The sequence below is a fragment of the Anser anser genome (assembly GCF_964211835.1).
Source record: "Anser anser genome assembly, chromosome: 13".
Classification (NCBI taxonomy): Eukaryota; Metazoa; Chordata; class Aves; order Anseriformes; family Anatidae; genus Anser; species Anser anser.
Genome location: NC_139734.1, coordinates 15,603,821 through 15,618,605, shown reverse-complemented (window position 1 = coordinate 15,618,605; position 14,785 = coordinate 15,603,821). Strand labels below are relative to the sequence as shown.

Here is a 14,785-nt window from a genome sequence, read left to right as displayed (position 1 = left end):
CTTCTTTCATTAATGCAGTGTCTTGCTGCCACATGATTTTATGGGCTCTGCTATTTTTTCGGTGTGGGAAATACCTGTCACCATGCTCCTTTTGAGCAGGTTAGCTCAAACCGATGAGACTTGGTCTCTGGATGTCTGCAGCACTGTCTCTGTGCAAGGGCTTTATCAAGACATTCATGCTGTGTGCCCCATTTTGCAGAAGGGGTGACTGAGGCAGTGGTAGGGATGGTGTTGAGGCTCCCAGTGTGGTTACAGCATCCTTCGGCCCCTTTGCCATGCACTGTTTTGCAGCAGCTGCAGGACTTGTGTTGGTCCTTGTAAGCTCCTTTCCACATGTGAAATGCATGTTCCAGATGAAGAGTTTCGTGTGTTTTTTCCTTTTTTTTTTTTTTCTCCCCCCTCCACCAGACTGTGTTACAGGAAGGAATGGGGGCTAGAGGGAGGAGGGTTTCTGCTGTGAGCCCTGACAGCTGGTTTTCCCTTGGCACTGTGCATGACTTCTTCAGGAGGTACACGATTGAACTGACATTAATATTAATTCTGTTCTTCTAAAGTACACTTAGAAAAGTGACTTTTGACACTTTATAGTAATTAGAGAGAATGTGGTAAAAGACTCTTAAGGTAGGAAGGAGAAGGAAACCTGGAAGGATGCATAATCCTCCCAGAGCAAAGATGTAAATTGCTGAACTTGCTCAACTGCCTTCTATTAAGGAAGAAAATATGTAGCAATGGGGAGGACAGACCAAGAGCTGAGGCGTGCATGGAGCATTCGGCCCCATCTGGGCTGTCTGTCACTTGGTTTGGGGATGGTTTCCTAACCCCATTTTTGGGCAGTGCTGAGCCTAACGGGGAGCTGCTCTGATATGCCTGGAGCATGCTACAATTTAGGTGGCAATGACTGTGAAATGAAAGGTTCTTGCTGCTATCTGGCCCTAGATAGTTGTGTCTTGGTGTTTTAATGGTGTTGTAGCTTACTGTCTGGCTTTATAATAGCATCATCAAATTAAATGCGTTTTGCACAATGAGGGCTATTTGCTCTGGTATGTGCTTGCTGCCCTGTTTGTGTTTGCAGGACCACAGTTTACTACCGAAAGTTGATTGAGAATGTGACTTTTTGTTGCTGCTCTTACAGCTCACCTGCTTCACCTTCTCTTGGTGTCTGAACCAAAAGGATGATTTTTTTTTTTCCTAGATGTTATTTATGACCTATTAGGCAGCAACTCTTCCTGAAATGTAAGCTAATCTTTCTTCCTGCCTCCAGGAGTGACAGCTTTGGGAAGGCTTTAGGGAATGTCAAAAACCAAGGATTAACACTGCTGACCAGTGCTTTGAAGCACTGAGATGCAAGAGCAAGCGAAGGTCCTTTTGCTCTTGTTCAGTGCTGGTTGCTGGACAGAGGAGCTGCCCATATGGCCGTGCAGTTGCACGTCTGCCTGTTGCAGGGCTCAGCGTGTGCCTCGGGGTCTGTCCCTCTGCACTGGGACTGGGAAAAGTGAAGCGGTGAGCCTTGGGCTTTGCCTTCTGCAGTGGAGGAAGGTATTGGAACTGGTGAGAGGACTCAGCTGCATACACCTTAAAAGTCTCTACTAAAAAAAGCAAAGCAAATCATTATTCTTGTGGCTCCCTATTGTTACTAGCAGCGCTGTGCATGCAAAAGGGTGGAGATCACAGGGAAATAATACAGTTACTTGTCTTAAGCTAGTTGTTTAAAGTCTCTGTGCAAATTACAAGCACAGCCTGTATGTTGGGCTACATGTGTTGCTCTATTCGTTGTAATCCACAGCTTCAAACCCTGGTCCATTTTTCCATCTACCACACCATCTCTTCTGGCTGCCTGCAGCTCCTTACCAAATGCACTACTGGGCACATGGGAGGCAGCAGGGCGATGCTCTGTATCGCCCGGCTCAGCACCAGCACATCTGTGGATGGAGTGCATGGGAGTTAAAGCAAGCATCGCGTTGGCATGCGTGTGCAACGAGCTCTCGGGGGCTATTGCTCAGCAATCCTGGCTCTCCCTTATCAGTCCTCTCCTTTGGCTGAGCTGCTTGCTCAGGACAAATTCCAGAAATGTCATCCATTTGCCCAAACAGTGATTGCAGTGATACCAACGCATGGAGTAGGTTTCCTCCGTGCTTGCAGCAATTCTACCTCCTCATGCAAGTTCTCTACTCCTGTTTGTGTCCCTAGGATCAGACCTGCAAGTATGTATCCCAAAGGGCTCCACGTGCTGCTCGAGGAAGATGGAAGAGAAGTACCAGGCAGCGGCCCGTCTGAACATGGAGCAGCTCCTGCAGTCTGCCAGCATGGAGCTGAAATTCCTTGTCATCCAGAATGCTGCCATCTTCCAAGGTGAGTGCTGGGGGGTGGTCCAGACATGCAGAAGGAGAAGGTAGTTCTGCTCCTCTTCCTGAGCACTTGGCAATCAGAAGCCCACGTGGCTGAAAGTCTTCCCTTCACTTTTATTTTTCGTATATATATTATGCATACTTATATGTAAAAAAAAAAAAAAAATAAATCTCTTCCTCATCTTCAGGAATGATTTGCTTTTCTCATCTTATAAGGAAAGACAGATTTGTATTTTGGTTATGTGCTGCATGAGGTTTGTTCCAGTGCCCTTCTTGCCTGTGCCTGCTTGGATCCCCAGGCACGTGGCTGAGCACTAGCCCAGAGCCAAAGCTACTGCCTGTGAAAGCCTTTGCTCTTGGTTGCAGTCCACTGACTTATTGGGAGCATGTCCTGTGCTCCTCTTCCACCTTTCCCAAGGTTTGTGCACGCTGCCTGTTTCCTCTGTCCTGTATCCCGAGCCACATCCTCCAGGCAGAGGTAACACCACTCGCAGTGTGGTTTTGGAGCGCTTTCACCGTGAGAGAGATGTTTGGGTTCTCTCTCTGCTAGGGGCTGCTGTAGGGGGGCAGTGGCAGTGCTGTTGGAGGTCTGTCCCGTGTAGGTATACCCACCCTCTTCCCCTCTGAAAAGACAAAGCTGTGGCGTGGGCATTGCTGCACATGACAGAGCTTGTGTTTATCAATAAATAATACACCTGTTTTGGTGTATGGCAGCTCCACAGAGCTTGTCCTAAATATTCCTGTAGTTGAAACAGCAAGTGTAAAACTAAAGACCAAGCCACTTCATGTGCAACGTTAAAAATAAATGGAAACACGCTTCTACAAGAATGAAACAATCTGCACAAGTACCATCTTGCGGGATTCTGGCAGTTGCAGATTCTACCATGTTGCAGTAATGTCGTCTGGTTGTAACCCCAGTGTAACGCCTGGTAAGCATCTAAACTTTGTGTATTTTTTAATTGGTCTCTGTGACAAAAAAAAAAAGTTGGTTATTTCATGTGAAGGGGAAGAGATTGCCATGTTCACAAGTATGGTTTGTTGTGTTTGACGTGGGCTGTTTAAGCACTTGGTAACCTCATGCCATGTTATATGGTAGCACCTCTCCTGTCCTAACAATAAGGTGATGTATTGTCTTTTTAGCAAAACTGACCTTTAACAAATATTTTCTATTCTGGATACACGCCAGTTTGTATTACTTAAATCTGTAATCATTTTTATGGCCTTTACACAAGCAAAACTTATTCCACCCATGGTTAATGTGCAGTAAAATGATTGCTTGTTTGTTGAGTGCTCTCCTATTGGGATTCCATCACTCTATATTAATGGCATTTTTGCCTATATTTAAAAAAAGGCACAAGCAATCAACCGTTTCTTCCTTCATGCTGATATTTTTGTAGGATAGTCTGACTTATTTTTATTCATACCTCACTAACAGCAAGACCCGAAGCCTGTTGAAGTCTGTGGGATCATGGCAAAGCTCTGTTCTGGTCCACAACTGACTGGTGCAGTCTGTTGTGTTGTGTCTCTTTCAACATAAGATCAAATAAATTGCTGAGGAGGTAACAGCATTTTTTTTTTCAGTTCTTTTTAATGCAATGGCTATTAAATTTCAATTCTGCTAAACAGAATGGGGTAAAACTAATGAGAGATTGGTTTCCTAGGCACTGGAAATGTAGACTAGTTTCAGAAATAGGGAGTAAGTTGTCTGGAATAGAAAGCCTCTACCTCCTCCCCTACCATTTGACATACACTGCAATTTTTGTATAAGAATGATACTCTGTGTTACATAGGTTGTGCTGTTGCTCTGCACCTTCTGCTTCGTTTTAAGAGAGTTGAATCCCTTGCTCTGATTTTTATTATTATTTACTGTGATTCCTGGCCATGAAAGCCCTGTTCCTGTGCAGGGGCTTTGGAGCTGATGTTAATCTGAAAAGCCTTGTTTTGCTGAATTGCCATTCTTTTTGGTGGGGTTGGGGAAAAAGCATTTAATTGAAGAATTTCTGACCGCTTCTGCTAATAAGAAGATCATGACTAATAAAAATACATTTTGTAATTCCATTGTAGAAGAAGAATTTCTAACTGTAACCCTTGTGCTCACTTCAATTACATCGTATCAAATATCTTGGATTTGGAAAGGGACAATTCATTAGGCTCTTACAATTGAGTACTTTTGTCTTTTAAATGTAGAGGCTTGAAGTCTGTAGAATGCTTTCTTTTTTTACAGGTGAATCTTTTGCTGCTTGTTTGTACTTTGACAGCTGTGCCAGAGGCTGTTTCAGCTTTAGAAATATTTTGGGCCCAACGTATGGCAGTCACATTTCATGTTTCGTGGCACTGCTCATGGCATTGGATGGGTCTTAGGACATTGCTAAGGGACCTGGCAATGCGGCAGGAGGTGACAGGAGACTTCTGCCCATGTGCTCTTTGCTTTCTCCCACTTTGCCAAGGTGGGTGTCAAGAACACCAGGTTGCAGGTTAGAAAACAGCCTTTTGTACTTGCCCAGCAGGGGTTGCATGATGTCTTGGGCTGTGCAGGACCATTTTCAGCAATGGGGGGGATGCTGGAGCAATCAGGAAAGAGGCATTTGTGAGCCCCTGGGGCCCTCAAGCATCTCCTGTACGTCTCGCTCCCAGGTGGTGGCTCTGCTTGACGTTTGGGACAGACCCGTGCCTGTCCTGTGACTTCAGGACTTGGGATGCATCCCAAAGAATGGGATAGCTCAAAGCCGTGCCACCTCTCTCGGCTCTGCTCTGGCAGGGAGAAAGCTCTTGGCGTGTCTTGTGGAGCGTCGGACCCCAGCGTCTGCGGGGGGATCGTCCTGCGCCCAGGATGGGTAATGGCACCGCTATCTAGAGCAGAGTAATATGTTGGTATGGAAACCTATCCCAGCCACTCATATTAAAAACACAAACGTAAAACCCTTCAGAGTTCCTTTTAATATTTTTAGCCTAGTATCTAAAGGGACTGCTAGTCTGACAAACAAAATCTCACCCAGATGTTATTATTTTGCACTAAATTTAATTTCTTCCTGCTGGAGCTAGAGCTGCATCTCTGTTGATAAAGATCAAGGGAAATTGTCTGGCATTTACTGAAAATCTCATCCAGGCCTATCTGTTACAATGTTCACTTAGCAAAGTTTATTAGATTATTAGTTTTAGACCCTTGGGCTTCCTCTTTATTGCAGTTAAGAAGGAAAAAATCCCAACAAAAAACCTTTCCTTCACTAAATTTAAATGGTACAATTAGCGCCTGGTCTTATCTTACAGGCATTTTTTAAAATTATGAAGATGATTTACGTAGTGATTTAATCCTTTGGAAACTTGCTGAGTTTGACGGTGTTAAAATTGATTGTAGCTGCCTTGACTGCAGTTAAATCTTACTCTAGGATTTCTCTGCGGGCAGGTTTTTTTCTCGCTTTCATGCAGTGTTACCATGCTGCTCTTTGCATGTGTGCATGCTTCCCAGCTCAGGGTCTCAGCTGATGGCAGCTACAGCTGAACTGCATCAGCTCAGAACTTGCTCTTATCACTTTCTGAAAGTGACATTTAGTGTTGCTCCAGGGTTCTCATCCCGACTAATTAGGGAGTCAATGCTACAAACTTGCTGTGGCAAACAGCGAGAGCCGTGCCACAATATTCTTTTCTCCCACATCCTCTGACTTCAGATCTTGGCTTTTCAGTGAGGAGGGATTTATGGCTCTGCCACCATTTTATGATTAAAATGACAAAAAAAAAAGCCCTAAATACTACTGACTTTCTAAGTTTGGGAATTTTCTTTCGAGTGGTCACTTGAATTCTCATCCTGCGTATTGACGCTATTGCACTATAGTTAACAGAAAATTAAAGCTATATCAGCTGCTCAAATGCAGCTTTCTTAATATACTCCTCCTAGCTCTTTGTCCAAGGGAAAAAGTACTCTTTGAAGAAGGTAGAGACTGCAGCGCTATTAAGCACAGAAGGACTCCCTGGGGAAGAGGAGCGTCTGCACCCATTGCTTTGTGTAGGACTTGCAGGTAATCTTCCCCATCCAGTAAGCGTGACACACAGCAGTTAGCGCTCCTATTTCTAGGGACTGCTTCCGTGGGAGTAATGCAGCGTGCTCATGGGGAACGTTGCTTTCGTTATTTTAAACGATTGCTTAAATAAGCTACCAGCAGGATCTCATGTTGTCCTTCTGCAGCCTCTTCTGTTGGTGCTAGTCAGATACTGGAGTGGCCTGTCTGCATGGTGCAAACTCTGGGTTGTCAGAGCGTGTTGGTGCCTGCTCTGCCGTCTCCTTACGGTGATCGTGAGGTTGCTGGAGCCAGCGGGGTAGCAGTGGTGTAAATCCTGGCATACCCCACATGCATGCCTGTTTCTGACTCTGAATCTAGCCTCCCTGCTGCTTGTGTGGGTGCAGGGCTTGCTTCCACCCCCTTTTGAAACAGCTCCTGTGGGGCAGCACCTGGCAGCTCCCAGCTCCGTGCCGTGGGGCTGCAGAGCTGCTGGGGCAGTGTGTGGGCTGCCGGGGAACCTGGGGTCGTGGGGGTGTAATTACCCGGGCTGGAAATTGGCCAGGATACTGCGGTTGAATCCCCCTTGGTGAAAGCTTGCAGTCTTTAGACTTGCTCTGTTCCCTATCAAAGATGATGGTATGTAACCCTCTGAAAATGGGAGCTGGAATCCAAACAGAGCTCTGCTGGATACCCAAGGAGAGCTTGCAGGGGCTACGGAGATTTGAGGGGCTTTTGGGATGCCTGTTTCAGAGTAGTTTCTAGGAAAACTGCTCAAATCACTATGGGTAAACCTTCCGGTATTTGTATGGTATTCTCTTATTCATAGGAGAATCCTTTTTTTTTTTTTTTTTTTCCCTCCTCTGGAGCTGAGCCCTCAGTGGTTCTGGCAGAGCAGCTGGTGTGTGGAGGACTTCGATTCATCTCCCCTCTTGTGCTGCAGGAGGATAAAGGCAGAGCTGTAATTCTTAGTCCTACCAGGCAGCTCTGAAGGCTGTAAATTCTCCATTAGGCATAAATGCAGCCATTTTGGTTATTTATAGTTATTTACACTATCCATTCATATCTGTCAGGAATGAAGGCAATTCTGACATTGCAAGCTTCTATCAGGTTATCTTTAATCAGTTTAGAGGCACCTAAACCACAAATATATCAAATAGCCAATCCTAATGTCGGAGTTCTCTAAAGTATGACTGAATTATTTATTCTGTTATGATGAAAATGTCTGGGCTTTATTGGGTTTTCTTTGAAGAACTTGATTCTGCTTGAAGTCTGGAAGATAAAAGATCAGCGATTGTCTCTCCAAGTTTCTTATTCCGAATCCTTCAAGGCTTTTCATTTTTCACAAGCTGCTGTTACTACTTTAGAGTCAAGGTGAGGGAGCTGAGATTTCTTTTCTTCTATTAAAGAGGTTTAAGTATATAGCAACTTTTATCTTTACTAATTATGCCTTGTACTTGTAAATCCAGGATGCGTGCAGCATCAATTAGGTGAGAAGAGACCGGCTATGTGGTGGGAGCTATTGCACGTTAATCGCCTGGAAAGATCCACTGGTACCACTGCTGCTCAGCAGAGCTTTTGTCTTATTTGGAATAGTTTAATAAAAGTAAAAAAGATTCTTAGTCAAATGTGATGTTAGTGGGTGGTCAGCTCAATAGCTGCAGGTGTGTTGTGAAAAGTGCATGTGAAAATGCTAACTTTTGCTTGTGGGCCTGTAAAATAGTAAGGTGACATTTTAGAGTGGACTTGAATCAATTCATCTTTGTGAGAGAATATTAAAACTGTAATTGGACTTTGAGTCAATAAGAATTACAAACAGATCTCTGTACCACACGATAATTCCTGTTCCTGTTCAGTCCTCTGCAAACTGAAGTCTCGATGCATCCTGCTTCGCATCTCCACCGTAGCGTTTCTACTCTTTGAAAAATCTCTTGATTTGTTGTGCAGTGTTTTAAAAAAAATTTGTTAACGTTCATTTAAAATAGAAGTAGTCTCACTGGGTCAGTTCAGGACAATATTGTGCCATTGGCAGCGGTTCCTGCCAGATGCTTTGGAAGCCCAAAGTTTGTAGTGGAAAACTATGGTGATATGTTTCCCTGGTTGATAACTGTGTTCTAAACCGATGATTACAGGTAGGTGGAAAGAGGAAAGAGCTGTCTGCATAATGAGATCTCCAGTTGTCAGTATTGGTCTATGGAGGTAATGTTTCCTTTCAAATAACCAGAACTTATTGTTCATAAATCACAGTTAATCTGTTTATTACACTAGCATACAAAGCTAGAAGTCTGAAGTGTGCTATAATGCTTAGCTTTAGGAGCAGAGCAGTAATAGTAACAGCAGTTTCAAATGATTTGAAATTAGGGGATCAGCAAAATGCAGAAGTTTGTGGAGGCTCTGGGCATTAAAAATGACTGCTGAGGATTGATGAGTTTCTTTAACAAATTGTAAAATCCATCATCCAGGAGTTAGGGCATGAAACTGCCCTCCTGAGCCGCATAAACCATGGGTTTGGAAGTATTGCATGACAGCACACAGTACCGGGAAGGGAGATTTTGAGAGATGCTTGTTTTTGCTTTTGGGTTTTTTTTTTTTTTCCTCTCGCTATCTGGAGTTAAATACCACCACGGCATTGGTGCACAGCTTGCTGGCTCTGGGTGTGCTGGGTGGGGGCTGCTCCCATGAGGAGCTCGTTGGTGTTGGAGCCTGAGATGTGACTGGAAGGGTGCAGCCCGTGGAGGACCTGGGCAGTTGCATGTGGTATGAGATACCTTTCCCATGTCCTGCCTCTCTTTAATTCCCCTGCAATTAAATACTGCTGACACTCTTCCTCTCGTCAGTGAAATGAGGCTTGGAGGTTAACGGGGGCTCTTCATAATTGCCTACGTGCTGCTTTAGTAATTCTTGGCACTTGGTGTCTGGGCTTGGGGGTCCCCAATATAGGGTTTTTGTGGGAATTCCTGGATACCTGTGGGCCTTTATTCTGCTACTGGGGAACTGTCCTCTGCCAGCCCCGCTGCTGCTTTTCTGCTGTGTAAGGGGATGGTGCTCATCTTCTTCTGATGGAAGGGAGGCATTGCCCACCTTGGGGCTGCTCCTTGGGTGGGCAGATCCTCTTGTTTGTGGTGCTCTGCTTCCATAGGAGATCTGGCCCTCTTGCAAAGTGTACAACTGTAGGGAATTTGTGATTTTTTTTTTTTTTCCCTTTCCTAAATCAAACCTGTGCTTTGGGGTTGATGCTGTGCTCTTATGACAAACTGCAGTGTGACAGGAAACCTGCCCTCGGGGAGGGGACCCTTGCCAAGGCATAAGGAGGCATCTGGCCGGGATCTTTGCAGGGGAAGCGTGGCCTTGGCCGCCAGGTGCCTGCAGTGTCCCCCGCAACTCTGCATCTGTATCCCTTCTCTCATGTGCTTCTGCGCTGCGCAGTGCTGTAGTGCTACCCTGTCTCATCTGCTGCAAAACGTGATCCTCTGTCTGTGCCACCCTGGAGGAGCGTGAGTTGTGAGATAACTGGAGAGGGCTCGTGTGTTCCTTTGAGCCCTCTGCTTCTACAAGGTGGGCTGTCTTCTCTAATTACGCTTTGAGCTGGGAGTTCTCCTGACAGTTAAAGTACTAGCATTCTCAAAATGCTTCCTAATGATATGAAGTAGTCAAATTACGTCTTCAAGCGCTGTGTTACCCTTGAACGTGGTATTTGTAGGGCTGCTTGGTGCCATTGTCATCTATTCCCCTTGGTAATTCCAGTACAGAAATGGGCACACCGGTACCTTCCATGTCGTGGCCTGAAGGCATAAATAGAGGTGTTCTCGCTGCACAAAGCATTTAAAATGCAAACTCTGGGGACGGAAGGGGGGAAGAAGCCTGCACCCAGCAATAAAGGCAGGGGACTGTCTCTGTAAAGAGAACGTTTTGCTAGATTGTCATCTACTTTACTTTTAACGGAGCAATAAGATATAATGATAAAACGGCCAGTGGCGCATTTCATCTGAGGGAAATGAACTCTTGCTGAGCCAATTAAACTGTCAATACGCTGCGGTTTCACGTTCCCTCTAGCAAAGTGGGTCACCTCAGGTGTGTTACTCACTTTGACTTTACCACTGATGTGAAATCAATTTTAGCGATTTATAATCTTTCATTTTACTATGAAAGTATATTAATCTGTGTGTTTTTTTTTAAAAAAAAAAAGAAAACCAGCAAACTGTTCAAATGGGGCAGATGAGAGCTTTCTACATGAGTGTATGTAGCCAGCAGTGCCCCCTGGGTTATTTGGACTGGAGAAGCCTGTGTAATTTTTGGATGCACTGGAGGCACAGACAATCCAGTTTTCAAGCTCTGGACTTTACCTTCAGAAGTTCTGAAATCACAGGAGTGTTTTAGTCTGATCTTGCTCTACTCGACTCTAATAGTTTGAAATTGGCTTTATTCCTTCAGTACAGAAGAGGCATACCTTTCTGTACTCTTCCCAATATCAAAGAGCAGCAAAAAAAAAGAGTGAGTGTGACAGACTCATAGTAAGTTCTGCTCATTAGAAAACGAAGCAGGCACATCTAGCATGAACAGCAGAGGTATCCCTGGCTTTGCATCCAGTTCAGACCAGTGTGTCTGGGGCAGATGTTACCTAGAAACCCCCTTCCTTCCAGTTATACTGGGAGTGGAGGTGTCTGTACTGTGTGGTGCAGCACCATTGCCCTGGGTGACCTTGTTGCTCGCTGCACGGACGTTGTTTCTTTCCGAGGTAGGTTTTGTTTTGGCAGCTTCCTGGATCTTCTGTTGTTTTATGGGGTGTTGGTGGATACTTGGTGTGCCTCGGAGAGGTGTTGTCCCTGTGGTGGTCCTTTTCCTGCTCCACCAAGAGCTCTGCTTTTCTCTGGAGTGGAAGCTTTACAGATTCATACAGCAAGGGTGACTACTTAGGTAGCATTTGAGAGATACAAGCCTGAGCAGTATGATTGCCTGGCAAGTGTGGTGATCTGAGCTGTGTTTAAAAACTTCTTGCTTTCCTCTTAAAATGAAATTTCAGCCTCAGATCTGTGGGTGTTGGAGGATGACCACATTGTTTGTGCATTGAGTTTTGTTTGGTGGAAATTTCTGTGCGCAGCAGGAGGGGGCCTGTCTCTCGTCTCCCTCTAAAAATACTGCATCTTGGAGTTGCTGGAAGAGTAAGAGTCTCCAGCCCCATTTTTTTCATTATTCATATTTTTTTAACTATGTAGAGGGTTTGGGCAGATTCCCACACAAGTCAGCTGTGACCTCAAGGAAGCCTGGTTGTACCAACAGGGCTGGGAATGTTCTGACTGGGAGAAAGCCCTGGGGTGTATGCGTAGGAAAAGGCTTGCCTAACAGGGCTGAAATTCTTCATTTTTAGGCTGCTAAAGGCACACTGCAGCTCCCCTTTCTGTAAACTTGTTTACACAAGCTGTTGGGAACCTGGGAATCTTTGTCATGGCTGAATGTTTCAGGGTTTCTGGGAACTCAGCTGTGGTCTCTGTGTGGCTCCCGTACTTCCTAAACACTGACCAAGGCTTATATGGCTTCCAGGACACCCTTAAACCTCTGTTTCCCTGCAGCAGGGCTGGGTCTTACAGCAAGGCGAGGGGGAGAGTGGCGTTGCGTGGCAGCAGCAGGAACAGCGTTATCTCCTGCGCTGGTGACCAGCAGCTGCATTTGGTGTATGCGATCAGTTTGCTGGAGGCTTTCAGCACGGCTGTGGTCCGGGCAGGTGCTGTGCCTTTCCCTGCTGTTGTGGGGTCACAGGCAGCCCTGCTGCAGCTCTGTGCTGCGAGTGCATCTCTGCTTTGGTGTTGGCTGAGCTCGGTAACAGTCCGTGTGCTCACCTGTGCATCGTTGCAGCATGGCGATGGGGTCTCTGATAGTGCAGCTAGGTGACATCCTTCCAGTTTGACATGACAGCTTCCCAGGGTTGATGGCTTTCTTAACTGATGGGCACAAACAAGAAGAGCCAAGGTGCAAGTTCTTTCTTTGCTCTGAAGCGGAGTTTGATCTTCCTGCCAAAGGACTGGATCCCTAAAGCTATGCCGGGACCCTGTTATTAGGGAGGGCTTTGTCTCCACAGCCCTCACTGGTGCATCCTCCCTGCAGAAAACAGCAATGTAATAGTTACTGTCTAGGTCTGTTGTGTTCTTTGTGGTAGGCTTTTTTTTTTTTCTTAAAGCCAGTAAAAAGATGAAACCCTTCTAGCTTTCTGATAAGCATAGGCCTAACAGTTTTTTTCCCTCACAATCTTGACGCAAAAATCTGAATGACACTGCAGCTGATAGCAGCTTCTGTGCTACCTATGTGCTGATGTCATTGTATGGATTGAAGACTGGAGTAAAAATCAATTCCAGTTGCTCCACTATGAATTAAGGAGCTGGTTGCAGCATGCCCAAAGTGTTTTCAGCTGTTTTGCGCTGTAGATCGGTTCAAAACTACAACAAACAGAGATCAGTGAACAGTATGGTAAAATGACTTTTTCTTTCCCTTCCCTTTTTTGTCCTTACTCTTTCCCCCACAGCTATAGTGCCTGGAATTGATGTTGGCAGGATGGCAGTGTCTTGGCATGCTCAAATCTTATGCTAAAAAGGCACAGGAAAATACTTGAGGATATAGTTATGCATTGATCTAAATAACTTCTTGTTCTGGATCTAGCAATGGTTAGACCGAGTCTGTAGCTGCTGCAGTTTGCACACCAGCTTGCATTCTCTGCGTGTTTTTGGTGTGATGCTGGTTTGGGCATATTTTCGCCATGTAACAATGGTGGGTGAGCATTGTGCTGTGAGCTGGACAGCTGGGCTTGTGTGTGGCAGTTGGTGCTGCACAGAGGATGAGTGACAACTGCCATGTGAACGCAAATGCGTTGATGCACCTGTGAATCAATGCATCTTTTCTGACAGGTGAAATGTAAGAAGCACTGCATATTTAATATTAAAAACAAAAACAACAACAACAAAAAAAATGGAAAAAAAGATCCAAATTTGTGCTTGGGGGGGGAAAAAAATCACAAGTCTGGTTAGAAAGTGAAGATTAAAAAACCAAACCTCGTCTCGGAGGGAAAACAAACAGCAGTGTGGATCAATTGTAAATGAATTCTGTTGCTGATTAGCTCTTCCCAAATTTGTTAACTTTAAGTCAGAAAATCTATGATTGAGTGTCATAAAAAAGCAATTTTAAAAGCAGTAGAGAACAGTAAGGCTCCATCTAGGATTACAACTCATGGCTTTGGAATTTACTTTTTTTTTGAAGGAATTGGTGAGTAATAGATTGTAGTAATATAGCATATTTGTATTGGTCAAATTCCTATTATGATTGCAATGAAAAATGATGTTCCTTTTTTTTAGGGAAAGGAAATCAAATAGACCTAGTAATCCATGTGAGGAGATTAGTTTTCACATTCTTTCCTTTCCTTTTAGTTTAAGCCAATCAGGTCAACACATTCTCGTGAATCTATCTCATAAAAAAATAAAATCAAATTGCTACTGAATTTCTGAGGAATTATAGAAATGACATGCATCCTTTTACTGCCCTTTAATTATAAGATTATTTCAGTCTGCCTCAGTCTCCTGTGATGGTGGTCTATCAACTGTTCTTAAATATTGCCTCATAAATTCCAAATACTACTACAAATGGAAGAAAACACTATGCCAGCACAGATCATGGCAGGGTAAGAATTACCATTTCTGCCATCAGATTCTTCACTGGCTAATTTAGGTGCTCAGCTTCCTTCTGGATGAGGCTTTTAAGATTATTTATGCCATTGTTTGTCAAGGGAGTGCTCGGTCTCTGATGTCCGGCTGCACAGCTGGGATTGACCTTCTTATGAAACCTTTGGGAATTATTATGTACTTAGTGAGAACTAGATGGAGGTCTTTGCGATGGCCTGAGCAGGATTTTTATTTGTGGTGTAATGCATTGCTTCCCTCAGCTCCATAGAAGAGGGGCTAGGACATACAGCTTGTGAACGGTCCTGCAGTTGAGCATTTTCTTAAGTAGAAAATACTTAAAAAACAAAACAAAACAAAAAAAGTATTATCTAAAGAAACAAATGACCAGGAAAATACTAAATCTCTTGCATGATACCTTTTATAATTGTTTGTTGTAAGGAGGAGTTGGCTCCCACTATTAGTGCATCAGTAGGAAATGTTGAGGATGCGTGCTATCTCTTTTTCCTCTGAGAGGCCAGCAAGAGCCCAGTGCTGGGTGGTGGCCTTCTGCTGAGTGTCCCGTGAAGAGCATGGTGATGAACCAAAACCACTGCCGTGGATGCTGTGTTTAAAATGAACAATACTTGTGGGAGTGAATGATGGCTGTCCCCAGGATCAGACAGTGAGCTGATCCGAGGTGAGTTTAGGGGACAGGATGGTCGTACTTGCCTGTGGTCCTGCAGAACGGTGGTATGGCTGCTTGGTGGCTGTGTTGGGCTGTAGAAACCAGGGGAACAACAGGATGAGG

The 14,785-nt window shown here is 44.7% G+C and overlaps 1 protein-coding gene across 4 annotated transcripts in view; it reads left to right on the top strand.

Moving 5' to 3' along the window:
* GPC3 (glypican 3) overlaps positions 1-14,785 on the top strand; it is a 148,945-nt gene that overhangs the window by 5,811 nt on the left and 128,349 nt on the right. For all 4 annotated transcript variants that reach the window (XM_083796865.1, XM_083796866.1, XM_083796867.1 and 1 more), the window contains exon 2: positions 2,188-2,349. In XM_083796865.1, the coding sequence (XP_083652991.1) occupies positions 2,188-2,349 (162 nt within the window). The remainder of the gene's footprint in view (positions 1-2,187; positions 2,350-14,785) is intronic.